The 18,824-nt window shown below is 46.4% G+C and overlaps 1 protein-coding gene across 4 annotated transcripts in view; it reads left to right on the top strand.

Annotated features, from left to right (window-relative positions):
• Positions 1-17,593, top strand: part of Bicral (BICRA like chromatin remodeling complex associated protein) — a 61,877-nt gene extending 44,284 nt beyond the window's left edge. For all 4 annotated transcript variants that reach the window (XM_070023725.1, XM_070023724.1, XM_070023726.1 and 1 more), the window contains exons 6-12: positions 3,988-4,090; positions 5,189-5,289; positions 5,978-6,039; positions 6,794-6,939; positions 8,580-8,674; positions 11,282-11,384; positions 13,783-17,593. In XM_070023725.1, coding sequence (XP_069879826.1) covers positions 3,988-4,090; positions 5,189-5,289; positions 5,978-6,039; positions 6,794-6,939; positions 8,580-8,674; positions 11,282-11,384; positions 13,783-14,564 — 1,392 coding nt within the window. In that variant the 3' untranslated portion in view covers positions 14,565-17,593. The remainder of the gene's footprint in view (positions 1-3,987; positions 4,091-5,188; positions 5,290-5,977; positions 6,040-6,793; positions 6,940-8,579; positions 8,675-11,281; positions 11,385-13,782) is intronic.
• The last annotated feature ends 1,231 nt before the right edge of the window (positions 17,594-18,824 follow it).

The raw sequence follows: 18,824 nt of genomic DNA, 5'->3' as shown, positions 1-18,824 counted from the left end.
CCGCCTGTCTCCTAATGAGCCTGCTGGAACAGCTGCGCGGTGATTAACCCGCCTCCCGTCTCCACTACCAGCAGACTTCCACCGCACTGACCCTCCTGAAACATCGACGGGGACCCAGAGGTCCTCCACACTTAGAGATGGACACAAAAGAGGAAGGCATGCACAAGGGAGGGGAAGGAAAGGCTACGGAGTCTAGCCCTGCTGAAAACTCCACGAGGGGAGGCCCGGCCGCGCGTGGGAGGCCAATGCCTGTGGGAGAGATGGCCGCACCGCGGCCACCGAGGAGAGACCGGAAGAGGGAAAGGACACACAGGCGTCCCAGAAGCAGAGGTGCCTGCAGAATGGTAGCTACAAGGATGTGTGAGGATCATGGTTTGAAGCCAACCTAGGCAGACAAATCCAAGAGACTCTTATTTCCAGTCGGCTAGCAAAAAGCTGAGAAAGTGAAGCATGGGCTCAATTGGTACTAAACCAGCCAGCCAGAACATGAAGTTCAAAGCCCAGTAACATGAGGCCCTGAAACACACACACACACACACACACACACACACACACACACACACACACACACACACACACACACACACACACACACACACACACACACACACACACACACACACACACACACACACACACACACACACACACACACACACACACACACACACACACACACACACGAAATTCCAGTACTTGGGAGGCAAACACAGAAAGATTGTGATAGGCCAGGTTGGGTTTTATAGCAAGACACTGCCATAAAAACAAAACAAAAAAACAAGCTGGGTGCTGGTGGCTCATACCTATAATTCCAGCTACTCAGGAGGCTGAGATACAAGGATCATAGTTCAAAGCCAGGGCAGGCAGAAAAGCCCATGAGACTTTTTTTTTTTTTTTGGTAAATCCTGGGCCTGGGGCTTGAACAGCCCACTGTGTGCTGTCTCTGAGCTCTTTTTTTTTGCTCAAGAATAGCTCTCTACCACTTGGAGCCACAGCTCACTTCTGGTTTTTATTTTATTTTTGTTGTTGTTTGTTTTATTTTGAGTAGTTAATTGGAGATAAGAGTCTCACAAGGACTTTCCTGCCTGGGTTGGCTTTGAACTGCAATCCTCAAATTTCAGCTTCCTGAGTAGCTAAGATTACAGGCGTGAGCCAGTGTCTGGCCTGTGAGACTCTTCTCTCCAAATACAACCAGAAAACCGGAAAACGCACTGTGGCTCCAAATGGTAGAGCACTAGCCTTGGGCAGAAAAGCTCAAGGACAGCTCTCAGGCCCTGAGTTCAAGCCTCATGACCAACAAAAAAAAATTATATATATATATATATAATATATATAAAAATTATATATATATATATATATATATATATATATATGCAGGATGAAACTAGAACAAGTTTTGTTAAGTGAGGTAAGCCAAGCTCAGAGACAAATGGCGCATGTTCTCTCTGATATGTGGAAGTTAGATCTAAAATACACTGGGAGGGCTGGGAAGGTGGCTCAGTGGTAGAGTATTTGTCTTGCATGCATGAGGCCCTGGCTTCGATTCCTGAGCACCAAATAAACAGAAAAGGCTGGAAGTGGTGCTGTGCCTCAAGTGGTAGAGTGCTAGCCTTAAGCTGAAGAGCACCTAGGCCCAGAGTTCAAGCCCCACAACTGACAAAAAATAAAATAAAATAAATAAAATGCACTGGTAGCTGGGAGCCAGTGGCTCATGCCTCTAAACCCACTAGAAATGGTACTGTGGTTCAAAGTGGTAGAGCGGTAGCCTTAAGCTGAATTGCTGAGGGTTAGCACCCAGGCCCAGACAGAGTTCAAGACCCACAACGAACACCCCCCCCCCTCGCCAAATGCACTGGAATATGACAAATTATTTAGGATTCCAGATACAGTAAGACTAAAAGAGGATATTCTTAGTACTGAGAAACACAAAAGCTTAATGCTTAAGTACCTTTTAATAGTTATAGAAAATAGGGCCTGAAGCCAGGTGCTGGTGGCTCATGCCTGTAATCCTAGCAACTCAGGAGGCTGAGATCTGGGGATTGCGGTTCAAAGCCAGCCCAGGCAGCAAAATCTGTGAGACTCTTTATCTCCAATAAACCATCAGAAAGCCGGAAGTGGTGCTGTGGCTTAAGTGGTAGAGTGCTAGCATTGAGCTGAAGAGCTGAGGGACAGCGCCCAGACCCAGAGTTCAGGCCCCACAACCGACAAAAAATGAAATATGATAGGGGCTGGGAAGGTGGCTCGGTGGTAAAGTGCTTGCCTTGCATGCATGAGGCACTGGGTTCGGTTCTTCAGCACCACATAAGCAATAAAAGCAGGAAATGGTACTATGGCTTAAGTAGTAGAGCCTTGAGTTGAAGAGCTGAGGGACAGCGCCCAGGCCAAGAGATCAGGCCCCTCAACCAACAACAATATATAATATATATATTATATATATATTATATACATATATTGTATATATAAGATATCCTTCTGATACAAACTTCAAGATAGAGAAACAAAAGATTTTTTTTTTTTTTTTTTTTTAGATTTTAGCTTCTGATGATTCTGTCTTCTCTACTTTATCTAGAGTATGGTCATGTGTATATCTATGGGAGGGTGGGGAGAGGGACCAGAAATGGAGGGAAAGGATAAAAAAGTGCAGCTGTGGAGCTCACTGGTCATGGATGAAAGTGAACTATACAACTTGTGGATGGAGACGGGAGGGAGGGACTGGGAGAGAGCGAGGGAACAGAATACACTAGTACAAAAGGAAATGTATTCATTTCCTGACTCATGTCATTTTAATCCCTCTGTACATCACCTCTATCATAACAATAAAATAAATTAATTTTAGCTCACGCCTGGGATTCTGGCTACTCAGAAGGCTGTGATCTGAGGATCGTGGTTTACAGCCAGCCAAGACAGGAAAGTCCATGAGACTTATCTACAATAAACCACCAGAAAACTGGAAGTGGAGTTGTGGCTCGAGTGGTAGAGTGTTAGCCTTGAGCTGAAGAGCTGAGGGACAGCACCCAAGCCCAGAGTTCAAGCCCCATGACCAACAAAAAACAAAATTAATTAATTAATTAAAGGATTTGCAGATAAAATATAAGCATGTAGGACTGAAGATATAGCTCAATAATAGAGCATTTACTAGTCTGCCAGAGCCCTAAGTTTGATCCCAACACCACAACACAGACAGATAGATAGATAGATCGATCAATCAGATTTTGGGGTGGGGAGGGTTGGTTGTGAGGCTTGAACTCTGGGCTTGGGCGATATCCCTCAGCTCTTCAACTCAAGGCGAGCACTCTACCGCTTGAGCCACAGTGCCACTTCCGGTTTTCTAGTGATTTACTGGAGATAAGAGTTTCATGGAGTTTCCTGCCTGGGCTGGCTTTGCACCTCAATCCTCAGATCTCAATCTCCTGAGTAGCTAGGATTACAGGCGAGAGCCACTGACTGGTGCCTGGCAGATCAGATTTTTTTAAAGCCAAGAGAAAGTTTGTTCTTAAACATCATCCAGTTGAGCTTTCTCGTTTGTAGAAAAGAAGCACACAACAACTATATCATTGTGTTAATTATTATAATTTTTCTCAGGCTAATATTAAATTGAATTTTACATTTCCTGATTATTGCCAACTGAAGTTGACATAGCACAACCTGGAGATACACTGTGCCATGGTCAGACTCATGATTGTACCGGGACACAGACTGAATTCTAGTTACCACAAACCAGTTCCAAGAGCAAGAACAGTCTGCTAACCAGCATCTCTACCAAATGATGCTAAGAGATTCTGTGTGCCTGGAGATTTTAGGGAGATGTACTTAGCCAAATTCTCCCAATGCAGCCAAAGAGTCATGTTTTTAACATTTTAGTTTGTTTTGTGATCTAACCTGAAAGCAATGCCACATAGGCATTGAGAGGCTTGGTTGTCATTGCAAGTAATCGATTCTAATTTCTAATGACACAAATGTTTCCCATCTTGCTTCTGTGTTCCTCAGGCTCAGAAAAAAAGTTTGAACCAGACCTCCCCCATTGCCACTTCCAAGACGGCAGACGGCCTGCGGCCCGCGCAGATCCCCGGGCTCTTGAACACACTGCCAGGTCAGGCGCCTCTGCAGCAGCTCCCCTCCTCCCTGGCACACTGTGAAACCTCCTGACACAATTTCACTGCTCTGCAAGTGCTCCTTCCTCTACCTGTCCACTGCCATGTCGGGTCATTGCTAACACACCATGAATGATGGCGAAAGGCACCGTCACTTTGTATCCCACTGAGAAAGGAAAAAGCACTTCTAATTCTGTCATGACACATTAAATTCTGTGGAGATATGTCTGAGATCCAGGGCACCTGTGGCTTTGAACTGGGTCCTCACGGTGCTCTGTACACAGCAAATCCCTTGCTGATGCTCATAATGCCATGAGTTATATCAGCCTACCCATCTGACCCAGTTACCCCTGTCACTTCCTCCTGTACCCTCTTCCTGTCAGTCTTACTTTGAGGTCCTGAAGTACAACAGGTATTGAACTTGAGGCTCAGACCACAGGGAATTTGACACTAGGGCTTTACTTACTCTTTGTTTTAGTTTTAGTTTTTGCCAGTACTAAGGCTTGAATTCAGGGCCTGGGCACTGTCCCTGAGCTCTTTTGCTCAAGGCTAGCACTCTACCATTTGAGCCTCAGTACCACTTCTGGCTCTTTCTGTATATGTGGTACTGAGGAATCAAACCCAGGGCTTCATGCATGCTAGGCAAGCACTCTACCACTAGGTCACATTCCCAGCCCCTTCTTTGTTTTTGCTTTTTGCTTTTGTCAATTGTGGGTCTTGAACTCTGGGCCTGGGCGCTGACCCTAGCTCTTCGGCTCAAGGCAAGGGCTCTACTAGTTGAGCCACAGCGCCACTTCCTGATTACTTATTGTCTAAGTAGACCCTTCCCTCTGCCCCTGGAGCTTGTAAAGAAATGTCCTCTTCTGCTGCCTTCCTCACAGCAAGCCTCCACGAGAAAGAAATCCCTTTCAAGGGCTGGTGGCATGGCTTACAAAGTAAAGCATCTGCCTAACAAGCGTGAGATCCTGAGTTCAAACCCTCCCAGTACTGCCAAAAGAAAAAAAAAATCCCTCTCAAAATATTCCGTCATTTTCAGACATGTGGCTGTAGGGGACTTGATTTTCCATTCCATTGAACACTGTCTTCTGTTCTCACAGGGCAGGATTCTGCAAGCAAAGTTCTGCCAGTATCCTTAGGGAGCTCCCAGGCACAGCAGGAAAAAGCAGTTGGATCATCTCCTGGCCAGTCAGCTGTGCAGGTAGAAAGCAATTTGCATAGCCTGTCCTTCGTTAGATAGCTAGCAGACGTGTGGTCCTGTCAGCTGCTCTGCTCCTGCTGTCCAGCCTTGTGGATTAATTACATACAAGCAGGAGCTACAGGTGGCAGGGAGCTCAGTGTACAGTGCTTGCCCGCTACATGCAAGGACCTGGAGTCAATCCCCAGTGCCGAACGAATTAACACATACACATATATACACATACACTCATGTATACATAAACACACATAGTGGTGTATGTGTATGTAGATACACATGTATATATACACAAGAAATACCCTCACTGCATCTGATCATAGAATATTCATCCAAATGAACTCCAGGAAATGGAAACGAGGTTTTTTTCTTCTTTTTTTTTTCTTTTTTTTTGTTGGTCATGGGGCTTGTACACTGGGCCTGGGTGCTGTCTCTGAGCTCTTCAGCTCAAGGCTAGTGCTCTATACCACTTGAATCACAGCTCAAACACTTCAGGTTTTCTGGTGGTTAATTGGAGATAAGAATCTCACGGATTTTTCTTGCTTGGGCTGGCTTTGAACCATCTTCCTCAGATCTCAGCCTCCTGAGTAGCTAGGATTGCAGGCACCTGGCAAGATGTGGTGGGTTTTACTTGGAACAGTGTTCTGCCACTTTTCTGCTGAAAGGACTAACAGGAGGTATGCTTTGTTTCTAGGTGGACAGTCATTCAGGAGGACAAAAGAGGCCGGCTGCAAAACAACTAACGAAAGGCGCTTTGTGAGTTACCTTCGGCAGTGTCAATTTTTATTTTTGCTGTAGGTCCCCAACCTTTAATAAGCATTCTACAGAAGCAACGTTAGAATAGTGAATTTACTCACCTTTTAAAAATGTACTTTGAGCCGGGCGCTGGTGGCTCACGCCTGTAATCCTAGCTACTCAGGCTGAGATCTGAGGATTGCAGTTCAAAGCTGCAGCAGGAAAATCCATGAGAGTCTTACCTCTGTTTAACTACCAGAAAGCCAGAGGAGCTGTAGCTCAAGTGTTAGAGCACCAAACTTGAACACAAAAGCCCAGGGACAGTGCTCAGCCCTAAGTTTAAGTCCCAAGACTCGCACCAACAAAAAAGCCCTTTGAAAATCTTTTCCTACAGTTTGTTTTCTGTAGAACCTATATATCAGCAGTAGGTTGAGCCTGCCGTTTACTCTTTTGTTCTTAAGAGTTCTTTGTCTTTCTTTGAGAGACAGAGGGTCTCTGAGAGGCATGGCTCGCCAAGCTCCTGTGTTTAGCAAGCAGTGTTAGCGTGCACTTGCCGTCCAGTGGTCAGCCCGTGCGGCCACCCACAAATGGTCGGAAACCCGGCGCTCTCAGAGTCAGGGTCATAATGATAATAAAATGTAACGTGAACAAACAAGACTGCTACGAAAATGACATTCCTGTAGCCCTTATTTCCTTTGCATGCTAGTAAGCAGCATGATGAGATCTGATTTCCTAATACGACTCTCCATTGACCCTGGCCACTTCTCCTTTGAAGCATCCTGCAGCAGCTTCAGAGGGACCAAGCCCAGGCGGTGACACCTGACAAAAGCCAGTTCCGATCACTGAGCGACGCGGTGCAGAGACTGCTCTCCTACCACGTGTGCCAGGGCTCCACGCCCACTGAGGAAGACTTGAAGAAAGGTAATCAGGTGCCCCCAGGCTGCCACGGAAAAGGAAAAGCAGGGTCACCCCCAGCTGGTAGACGTAAAGTTTTCCTCTCAGGCCTAGCTTGTGAAAATACTGTACAGAGGGGTTACAATTTCATGAACAAGGTAATGAGGACATTTCTTATCAAGCATTGTTGCCTCCTCCTTTGTTTCCCCTTCCCATCCCTCCCCCTCCACCCCCCATTGACGTCGACGCTCTTGTGCCTTGCTCTTCTCATTGTTCCATGAGGAATCCTCACCTGCCTTGATACCTCGGGACCTCGGTAAAGAGTGGACAAAAGCATCGTCTGGTCTGCCGCTGCCAATGACATGGCTGGACCCAGATGCATTTGAGCTTAGGCAGTGTCTCTAGCTGTTCAGTGCTAATAATTAAGTAGTACCCCTAGCTCCAAAAGCATCACCCAGGTGATCTAGGGGTTGGCCAAATTTCAAGAACCTGACATAAAAGTTAGGGATCATCAAAGTCTTTTTCCCAATCTAGAACTCTGCCCATCCTGCTGCCTCTCCTGCCAAGCCCAGATGCCATCAGCACCCTAACCTACTTGTCCCTTCCTCAGCCACCACCACCACACTGTTCTTCCCGGATCTGAGTACAAGGGCGTCTCTCAGGCCCTTGTGGGCCACCCTTAGCGGTTCAGGGAATGGGGACAAGATCCAGCATTTAACTCAGGTGGGAAGGTGCTAAGAAGGGTAAATCAGGAAATGTGAAGTCTTGGAACCTAGAGACAAACGACAGAGCCACAGACCATGGCAGCCGACATGTCTGTCCAGGCGGTTGAGTCTTTGCGTGAAACTGGTCTATCTAGCCCAGATCATTAGACTTCATTGGTTGAACTTTTCCAGCTTTTCATGCTGTTGGAAAGAAGTGAAGTCTGCGGTCCTCTAGTCATTGATATCTGTCCTTGACCACTTAGTGATATTCAAAAGCATGTCATTAGCCAGGCACCAGTGGCTCATGCCTGTAATACTCAGGAGGCTGAAATCTGAGGATTGTGGTTCAAAGCCAGCATGGGTAGAAAAGTCCCCATAAGACTCTGTCTCCAATTAACCACTCAAAAACTGGAAGTGGCACTATGGCTCAAAGTGGTAGAGCACTAGCCTTGAGCAAAAAGAGCTTAGGGACAGCATCCAGGTCCTTAGCTTAAGCCCCAAAACCAACAACAACAAAAAAAAAGCATGTTGTTGTATGTTGTTGAAGTATAGCCAAGCACTGTTGGCTCATGCCAGTAACCATAGTTAATTACTGAAGATCGTGGTTCAAAGCTAGCTCAGGCAGAAAGGCTAGCGCTCTACCACTTGAGCCACAGCGCCACTTCTGGCTTTTTTCTTCTTGCTTATGTGGTGCTAAGGAATTGAACCCAGGGCCTCATGCATGCAAGGCAAGTACTCTACCACTGGGCCACCTTCCCGGCCCTTCTATGACAGTCTTAATTCCAATTAACCATCAGAAAAGCTGGAAATGGCTGTAGAGTTCAGGTTGTAGAACCCTGAGTGAAAAAGCTGAGGAGGGGCACAATACCCTGAGATTAAGCCCTACTACTGGCACCAAACAACAGCAAAAAAAGATGATTGGATGATTTATATACTGACTTTTTTCTTCCTCTCTTTTTAAAGTGGACAATGAATTTGAAACAGTTGCCACTCAGCTCCTAAAAAGGACCCAAGCTATGCTGAACAAATACAGATGCCTGCTTCTAGAAGATGCCATGGTAAAGTTGAGATCCCAAATCTATTTGCCTTTGCATCTGCATGCCCAGAGCTACCTGGCCAGAGAGAAGATGCTCAAGGAATTGTATTTGGAGCCATCTAGTTTAAGAAGCACAAATATTTAACATTATAGCAAAATGTACACTTAGATCTTCTTCCTGCTAATGACCACAGCTAACATTTGCTGAACTTCCATCAGTTGGTCACAATCAATACTGTTTTCTTGTTTAACAAATAAGGAATGGTTAAGTGAAATGAGCCAGCTGTAGAGAGATAGCACAGCGTGGTGTCATTCCTATGTGAAATCTGAAACAGTTGATCCTGTGCCCCAGAAGTTGAGCCGTCCCTTGAGTGGTAGAGATCCTGGGTATTCCCAGGCTAGGACAAACAGAAGGGAGGGAGAAGTCGAGGAAGGTTGATCAGTGTGTGCTAAGTTGCTGCTGAATATGAGCCAGCAGTTGTAGTTGTAGTGCAACTGCTGTTGCACTGTGAGATGAGGGTAGGTACTAGTTATACGTCATATCTCATGAACATGGAAGGTCTTGGAATAAATGCTCTCAAGAACAGAGGTGGTGGGGCTGGGAAGTTGGCTCAGTGGCAGAGCGCTTGCCTTGCATGCATGAGGCCCTGGGTTTGATTCCTCAGCACCACATAAGCAGAAAAAAAAAAGCCGGAAGTGGTGCTATCACTCAAGTGGTAGCGCACTAGCCTTGAGCTGAAGAGCTGAGGGACAGCGCCCAAGCCCCCATGACCAGACCCCCCCCCCAAAAAAAAAAAAAGAACAGAGGTGCTTGAAGAAGTAGATGTGCTTAAACTGATGGCACAGGATATGTACATACTGAAACATCATAGGTACGGCATTAATACAGATATAGAGAGATAGATTTTTGTATATTTTTAGGTATCAGTTAAAAATTAAAAATAATGACACTAGGCACTCATGGCTCACACCTGTCATCCTAGCTCCTAAGAAGGCTGAGATCTGAGGATCGTAGTTGAAAGCCAGCCTGGGCAGGGAAGTCTATGAGACTCTTATCTCCAATAAACTCAGAAAGAGCCAGAAGTGGCGCTGTGGCACAAGAGGTAGAGCGCTCGTCTTGAATACATAGAGGCTCGGGACGAAGCACAGGCCTTGAGTTCAAGCCTTAGCACTGGCCAAAACAAAATTTTTTTTCTTCTTAAAGGCTGAGTGTGCTGGCATGTCGCTCAACAGGACAGTAAGTTTAAGGTCAGCCCAGGCAAAGTTAGTGAGTCCAAGGTTCAAAACCAGCTCAGGCAAAAAAGTACATGAGACTCTTAACTCCAGTTAACCCACAAAAAGCCAGAAGTATAGCTGTGGCACAAATTATAGAACACCAGTACTGAGCAAAAAAGCCAAGTGAGAGCCCCAGCAAAGGCATCCACACACAAAAGAGAGATTGTACATATATGTTACACACACACACACACACACACACACACACACACACACACACACACACACGACAAACTCTTCTGAAACGACATTGAGACAATCACAAATGGCCAGCTCTGCCGTTTGTAAGCAGGAATACTGATTTTGTCAAGTAAGCTTTTTTTTTTTTTTTTTTTGGGTCCGGTCATGGGGCCTGAACTCTGGGCCTGGGCGCTGTCCCTCAGCTCTTCAGCTCAAGGTTAGCGCTCTACCACTTGAGCCACAGCACCACTTCCGGCTTTTTCTTTTTGCTTATGTGGTGCTGGGGAATCGAACCCAGGGCCTCTGGCATGCAAGGCATGTGCTCTACCACTGAGCCACCTTCCCAGCCCTCAAGTAAGCTTTTATCTGTCATGAACCTGCATGCTAAATAAAACCCAGAAATGTAAGACTTGAAATTTAATATTTACTAAAAGAGAAACTTCAATGGAAACATAGCTGAATATAAAGTAAAAGGTCATCCTAGTGAAAAGATTTCTAAAATATATTAAGTAAAGGAGGACAAGAAAGGTATGCTAAAAAATAAATAAATACCTCTATGGTTTATGTGCAGTGTTCCTAAAACATCTCTGGGAGAGGACTGTGTTTTATTGTATTTTATTGCATGTGTGCCAGTACTGTGGCTTGAACTCAGGGCCTCACATTCTTGCTCAGTTTTCTTGCTCACAGCTGGTGCTCTACCACTTCAGCCATGCCTCTGGTTCTAGCATTTTGCAGGTAAATTGGAGATAGTTGAGAATTTGTCTGCCAGGACGGGCCTTGAGCCTCAATCATTGAATTTCACCCTCCTCGGTAGCTAGGATTTTAAGTAGGCCACCAGTATGGATGAGGCCAGCTCCAGGAAGGAGGCGCAGGTGACAGTGTGTGTGCTGGGACATGAGACAGGAAAGCTTTTTACTGCCCTGCAGTATCTTTTGGATTTGTACCAATATGTAAATTTCTTTTTAAAAAAATCTGTTGGCCAAGAAGCATTGTACTGATAACCTAACTTATGGAATTGTAACCCCTTTGTACAACTACTTAATAACATGTTGTAAAAATTAAACTGCATCTAATAGGACTAGATGGGACCTGACCAGAACCTAGATACCAAATTCTCCTGATTGCTTGCGCGTGATGCAAGGCATGGGAAATGACTTGCTTCTCTCCTTTGCAGCGGATCACTCCCTCTGCGGAGATGGTGATGATCGATAGGATGTTCACCCAGGAGGAGAGAGCATCCCTGTCCCGGGACAGGCGTCTGGCACTTGTAGACCCTGGTAGGAAATGGCAGTGTGTAGTAGCAGAGGGATCCTGTCAACATTCAAAGTTCTGCGGCTGGGAGGGGTGGCGGGGAGGGCTGTGGGACATATGTATGAACTGACCCTTGGGTGAGAACAAAAGGTAGAACATGAATTCTGGGAAGAAAATAAAAAACCTAGATAGAGCCAGGTGCATGTGGCTTATGCCTGTAATTCTACGTGCTCAGGAGGCTGAGATCTGAGGATCGGCATTTGAAGCCAGCCAAAGAGAAAAGTCCCTGAGACTTCTCTCCAATACACTACTCCCCAGAAAAGGCAGAAGTTGAGCTGTGGTTCAAGTGGTAGAACACTAGCCTTGAGCAAAAAGAAGCTCAGCATCTAAGCCCTGAGTTCAAGCCCCAGGACTGGCACCACAAAGAAACAAAACCCTAGAGTTGAGAGCAGTGTGTGACTACTTGAACATCTCTAATCCAAAGTCCAAAGTGGAATCTGACATTCAGTTACAGGACATTTTTTTGTAAGCTTCAACTTTTCAGTCTTTCTCTGGTCATGGAGAACTAACTTGAAAAGGCTTCTCAACAGTAATTAAACCTCAACATGTTATTGAAGGTCCTTATAAAAAATGAATGAATGAATGAATGTCTTGCTATCTTCAGTTCACCATTAGGAGTGAAACAGCCCCAACTATAATCCTTGAATTGTGCTGGTCCATTGAAGTACAATCCTCTAATCCTATCAGTTTCCAGTCAGCTAAATGCATTTTAAATTTGTTGCATGCTCTACCTTTTAAAATGACTTCTGACCAGAACCCAGTGGCTCACACCTGTAATCCTAGTTACTCAGGAGGCTGAGATCTGAGGTTCATGATTGGAAGCCAGTCTGGGCAGAAAAGTCCCTGAGACTCTTATCTACAGTAAACTACTCAGAAAAAGCCAGAAGTGGTGCTATGGCTCAAGTGATAGAGCTCTAGCCTTGAGCCCAAAGAAGCTCAGAGATGGCACCCAGGCCCTGAGTTTAAGGCCCAGGACTGGTAAAAACAAAACCAAACCCTTGAATCAATGAAGTGGCTGTGATCCTATCCTGTAATCCTAACTACCCAGGAGGCTGGGATCCGAGGATCAAGGTGTGAAGCCTTTGTGGGCAGACAAAATCAATGAGATTCTTTAACTCATATTAATCAGCCAAAAGCTGGAAGTGAAGTCTCAAGTGGAATAGCACCAAGCTAAAGGAGAGGGAATTCAAGCCCCCAGTGCCATCCACACAAAGAGTCTTGGATTACTCCGTAGTGGTGTTCACCTGTAATCCCAGTGTTCAGAAGCCGGAGGCGGGAAGATCATGAGTACACTCCTCTTTACTTTTAAAATTCTTCGATATTTTTGCGTGAGCCTCCAAATTTTTGTTTTGTTTCTTTTGAGATGAAGTCTCCCGTGTTTCTCAGGCTGGTCACAAATCCATGCACTGAATTGATCATTCCTGCCCCAGCCCTCTGGATAATAAAGACTACAGTTCTTTTTTTTTTTTTTTTTTTTTGGTGCCAGTCCTGGAGCTTGAACTCAGAGCTGAGCACTGGCCCTGAGTTTGTTTTATTTTATTTTTGTTTTGTTTTTGCTCAAGGGTAACACTCTACCACTTAAGCCACAGAGCCACTTCTGGCTTTTGGGGAATAACAGAGTCTCATAGACCTTTCTTCCTGGGCTGGCTTCAAACCATGATCTTCAGATCTTCAGCCTCCTGAGTAACTAGGATCACAGGTGTGACCACAGCACCCGTTAAGGACTACAGCTTAAATTTTGATACTATCTATAAAAGATTTTTTTGGCAGTACCTGGGTTTGAGCCCAGAACCTCACACTTGCTAAGCAAATGCTCTACCAGTTGAACTATACCTTCTCAAGCCCTTTTTGCTTTTTGTGTGTGTGTGTGTATGTGTGTCAACCATGGGGCTTGAACTCTGGGCCTGGGCACTGTGTCTCAGCTCTTCAGCGCAAGGCACGCACTCTACCATTTGAACCACAGCACCATTTCCAGTTTTCTGGTGGTTAAGTGGAGATAGGAGTCTCACAGATGTTCCTGCCTGGGCTGGCTTTGAACCATGATCCTCAGATCTCAGCCTCCTGAGTAGCTAGGATGCCAGGTAGGAGCCACCAGCATCCAGTGATTTTTGTTACTTTTGAGATACTGTTTCAAGCTTTCCAGGCTAGCATGGTCCTCCATCCTGTTTATGCCTCCACTGTAATTGACAGGCACAGTCCACCACACCCAGCGTTTTCTGTTGAGAATGGGTCTGACGATCTTCTTGCTTGGGCTGGCTTCCAACTGTACCTCTCCCGAGTAGCTAGTTTACAGTTTATTATAGTGTGAGCCGCTACAGCCAGCTCTGATTTACTCATTAATGTTCTTTCCGCTCCCATCTGCAGAGGGCTTCCAGGCCGACTTCTGTTGTTCCCTAAAGCCTGATAAAGCTGCTCATGAGACCCAGTGTGGCCGCAGTGACCAGCCTGGTGGGAAAGTGACCAGCTCTTTACATCAGGGGGCTAAGGCCCAAAGCAGAGACCGAGCCAAACCAGGCGTGGCCGAACCACTGAATCATGACCAATCTCATGCAGTGCCTAACCACATGGTGGTCTCCGCAGAGGGGAGCGTTTCTAAAAACACAGAATGCCGAGTGCCGACCCGTGACAAAGCGGGCCCAGTTCAGTACCGGAGTGCGAACGAGGACAGGGGCAGCCGGAGAGACCCCGTGAGGGCGGGTGAGGGCTCTCCGGGTGCCGAGGGGCCCCACAAAACCTCGTCCAGACCCGATCATGGTACTGACGGCAAGCTGTCCAGCCTCCTGGTGGACCCTCACCTGGAGATGACGTGCAACAGCTCCTTCCAGGACAGGGCGCTGAGGAGTTCGCCAAAGAATGAAGTTCTGCGCACCGACATCCTGAGGGGCTCGGGGGAGCCCCAGGCCGACCTCCAGCTCACCAAGAGTTTAGAAACAACTTTTAAGAACATCTTGGAGCTCAAAAAGGCTGGGCGGCAGCCTCAGAGCGACCCCACGGTGAGCGGCTCCATGGAGTTAGACTTCCCCAACTTCTCTCCGATGGCCTCGCAGGAAAACTGCCTGGAAAAGTTCATCCCGGACCACAGTGAAGGCGTCGTGGAAACGGACTCCATATTAGAAGCAGCTGTAAATAGTATCCTAGAGTGTTAATAGCAGCCGTCCCTCCCCACCCGACACCCGCCCCGGACACGCTCCATTCTCTCCCGGCAAAGCAAATGGAAACGGTCTCCTGTCTCCAGCCTGCTAGACCTCCGCACAGGTTCCTCCTTCTTCTCCTTTTCCTCCTTCTCCTTCCCTTTTCCCCTTCCTCCTCTTCCTCCCCCTGTTCCTCACTTCCCCACCTCACAGTCCTGGTCTTTGTTTAAGAGCAATACCGCCATGGTTCCAGGGAGATCTTCGTGCAGTCTGATAGGCCCCTCACCCTCCCAGTGTTACCAAAGTGCTTACAGTCTTTCGTTGTTCTTGTTTATTTGTTTTCTTTTTCTTTTTTCATTTTTTTAAAACACTGTCACTCAATGAGATCACAATACACTTGGCCCTTGGGTAAAATTTTGACAATCAGTAAGTCATTTGAAAAGAACAGACTTATTAAAAAACAAAAATCAAACAGGACTGATAGAAGCGACTTTGTAGAGAATATCTCACTGCAGCTCTTAAGTTTAGTGGGCGTTTTTGGTTTGTGTTTTTGGTGGGGGGTGCTGTTACAGGAAGACCGCCCATGTCTCCCGACGCGGCCCTCTGGGAGGTTAGTTGCTGGCTGCTCTGCCTGGACCGCACAGCTGGTCTCAGACGCCAGCAGCACACAAGGCAGGGCGCCTGCGCCGCCATCCCAGTGTTTTTCCCATGTCCAGGAGCAAAGCTCACGCTCTCGGGTTTCCCTGTGCCGATCTCACCTAGGGAATGCTCGGAACTCAGCTCAGCGTGTGAGTTGAAATCATCTCAGCAGGGTAAATACGGGAAAAGGGAAAAGTTGAGTGTACTGGGGAGGCTGGGGTAGAGCCATGAGGATTATCCTATGTATATATGTCAAAGCATATATATGTTAACTATTGAGAAAAACAAGAGTTGTGCGTTTTCTAGTCGGGTGGAGTCAGCGTGCCGCGCAGGCTCTCGTGTTGCTGGGCTCTGTTTTGCTTAAACTCTCCAGTAGCCAAGCATCAAAAAGCACTTTTGTTGGAAAACTAGGTTTTCAGTTTTCTTTTTTCATTTTCAACTTGAAGGAGACTTTGCCCTTGTTCATTCTTCTTGTCTGACAGCAGTAGTCACCCCTGGCAGCATTCATTACCAAAACACAGACACACCAAAGGTAACCAGCCAGCCCAACACTGAAGGAAAGCGCTGAGCCCCCAGACCCATGACAGCCGAAGGGAAGGCCCGCCACGGTTTGCATTTGCCTCGTGTTCATCTGGTGAACACGACTCACTGCTTTATTTATTTCTGTTCAGGGAGCTTCCCCATCCTCCTTCCTTGTGCACCTGCCCGCTCACCCCTCTCTGTTGCTACTTCCAGCGACAGTGGTGGTCACTGAGAAAGCCACCAGAGGTGCTGCGTTTGAGCTATGGAGACCCACAGTCCTCTTGATTACTGTGGGTGCCTCTGCACCCACAGGTCTCCTGTGGACATGTCCCCCAAATGGGGGTGACCCCATGTGTCATCATGTTGGGCATTTCCTTTCCACGTTGGCCTACCATAGAAAGGAAGGCTTCTGATTTTTTCAAAAACAGCACTAAGCCAGGTGTGGTAGCCCAATCCCAGCATTCTCCAGCTCTGATGCTGAGGTAGGAAGACTTCAAGTTCAAGGCCAGCCTGGGCTACATAGTGAGACCCTGTCTCAAAAACAAACAACAACAACAAATAAAAGCCCATGGCAACAGACCTGTTGCCTTCCTGGCACTCTGTCTCACTGCCCAAAGCAGCCCTGTGAGCAGGCAGTCTACAGAAGGCTCTGCTTCTCCCTCCCAGCTCTGGCCTATGGAAATAGGAAAATCTGAGCCATTGTAGGGCTACCATTTTTCCCCTTATTTGTGCCAATGTCCAAGTTGAAGATTTCCCCTTCTTCCTGTACTACGACACATTAGAAGGATAAGTTAGGATTGCCAGTTGAAACTTTGTTTGGGCAGCCCTGATCAGTGCCTGCCCTGAACCCCAGATTTCATAGGTTCCTCTCCTCTGCCTCACACTCCCCCTCTCACAACGCTCCCTGGAAGCCTTCCTAGGCTGCTAATGAATTATATTAATCACTGCAAATCAAGAATTTTTAAGAGACAAGCTTCATGTACATTGTCACCTCTTCCCTCCCCTGCCCCGTCACCCCAATCAATCCTAGCTTTTTTATAGGTCATCATACAGGTTTTCAAACCCCTAAAACGTATCCAGCTAATGGAGAGCCTAAATCACCCAAATGAACACTTGTAAATTTTTGTGTACTTGTATGTAAGTTTACTTTTTATGGAGGAAAGATTCTAGATAACGACAAATGAAGACTATGAAATGTATTTTGCTCCTGTGATTAGGTTCTGCGCACATGGGTCATAGCTGGACCGTTGAGCCCCTCTGGCTGGTGCGCGGGGGGCGGGGGGCGGGGCGCTCAGCCTCTCACGGCCAACGTTCAGTGTTTGGGTTCATTAGTCAAAGTTAAGGAATAACTTGTGCTTCGTATCAAAAAAGAAAAAAAATCATTCTCCTTTAAAAAAAAATTTCCTGTTTGTTGTTGTGGAAAAGTGTGAATTTGTTATTACGCATTTGATTTTGTGTCCTTACGTACTGCCTAAAGATAAAGCAAACTTTAAACTGGCAATTACGAAAAAGAAACATTTTAGCTCTGAAGAGTTTAGTAGACTCTGTTAGATTAGGGAGGCCTTACAGACTGACGACTACAGAAGACGCGTCACTCGCTGGCAGTGTGGGGTGGCTTTTATTTGCTTAAATACCTTCATTTGTATAGTATGTCTCACTTGAAATTGCTTTGTATACATTTTGTAAAAATATTTATAAAATGTTTTGTAAAAAAAAAAAGTATAACAAATTGCAGTTTATTTTGTTATGTTGGATAAATACTGTTAAAAAAAAGAAAAAAGAAACCAGTCAGTAACTATATTGTTAATCCATGGTTAGGAAATGTTTAGTTGGAGATTACAAAATGAAACAACCATTGCAATACAGCCAAAGATTTGGGAAAATGTGTAACTGTGATTGTCTTGATTTTGCAAACAGGAGTGGCTATCTGCCCCAGAAGAAAAAGGAAAACGGTCAGGGGGAACTGTGTGAAGACCTTCACCATGTCCCAAAGGAGCCAGTGGGGAGACAGGGCGTTCCAAACAGGACGAATTAAACGAAGCTGCTCAGTTAGGAAGTGTGATCTTGTACCTATCGGGCCTCTCTGTCCCTACTCCTGTCACATGGGTCCTTAGCCAAGGAAGGGGACAAGGGATTGGGGAGTATCACAAGTGAGCCTCACCCTGCAGAAGTTTTCTCAATGTGGGAAAGTGAAGAGACAATTCAAGATTTTTCTTGTGTGTTCTTTTTGCTAGTCCTGGGGCTTGAACTCAAGACCTGCGCACTGTCCCTGCGCTTCGTTTGCTCAAGGCTAGCACTCTACCACTTGTACCACTTCCGGCTTTTTCTGTTTATGATACCGAGGAATCGAACCCAGGGCTTCCAGCATGCAAGGCCAGCACTCTACCACTAAGCCACATTCCGAGCCCTGAAGAAGATATTTTACCTAATGGGTATTTCTCCACTGGTTCCCATATTTGGCCAAGTCAACTGGAGAAACTCCTCCAGGCCCAGATCTGTAAAACCAGCCCCAGGTCACCCTTCTGAGTTCCAGCTCTCCCAAGTATGAGTCCACCCAGATTGTTAGGGAAATTTCCAGAGAGTGAGATGTATTTCAGGGAGCAAATGTCTCTTTGAGGCCTAGAATTTGCACTTGTACTCCTTTATGGTTTAATCAGTGGGAAGTAGTTCTTAGAGGACTGTCAGAAATCCTGATGATTGCATCACTGCCTTCATGATAAACCTGTGTCCAGCAACACACTGGGAGCAGCCCGGAGAGTGAAGCCCATCTCTGCCTTCCCTGGGGCATGGTCAGAGGAGAAACCAGGCATCATTCATGGATGCAGCGAAAACCCTCAGCCTTGTGTATTTAAGGCACAGGGAACTGACACTGACAACTCTGTTGGAGGGAAAGGCAAAGGAAAAGAGAAACCTCTGCAGGGTGGCTCAGGCAGGGTCTGGCTTTGCCTCAGCCTCACGTTTTCTCCCTGAGACATTTAGGCCCTTGAGCATCCAGCTGAAGATGGACAATTCATTTTATCAGCCACCAACTATGTCAGAAACAGTTGAGTATGGCAGGGCTGCTAGACCTTAGGATATAGGGATAATTCAGCTAGGATTTCTCCTCTCTAGGAA

Source organism: Dipodomys merriami, unplaced genomic scaffold (genome assembly GCF_024711535.1).
Source record: "Dipodomys merriami isolate MVZ:Mamm:240054 unplaced genomic scaffold, mDipMer1.0.p SCAF_16, whole genome shotgun sequence".
Lineage (NCBI taxonomy): Eukaryota > Metazoa > Chordata > Mammalia > Rodentia > Heteromyidae > Dipodomys > Dipodomys merriami.
This window is presented reverse-complemented; position numbering and strand designations above follow the sequence as displayed.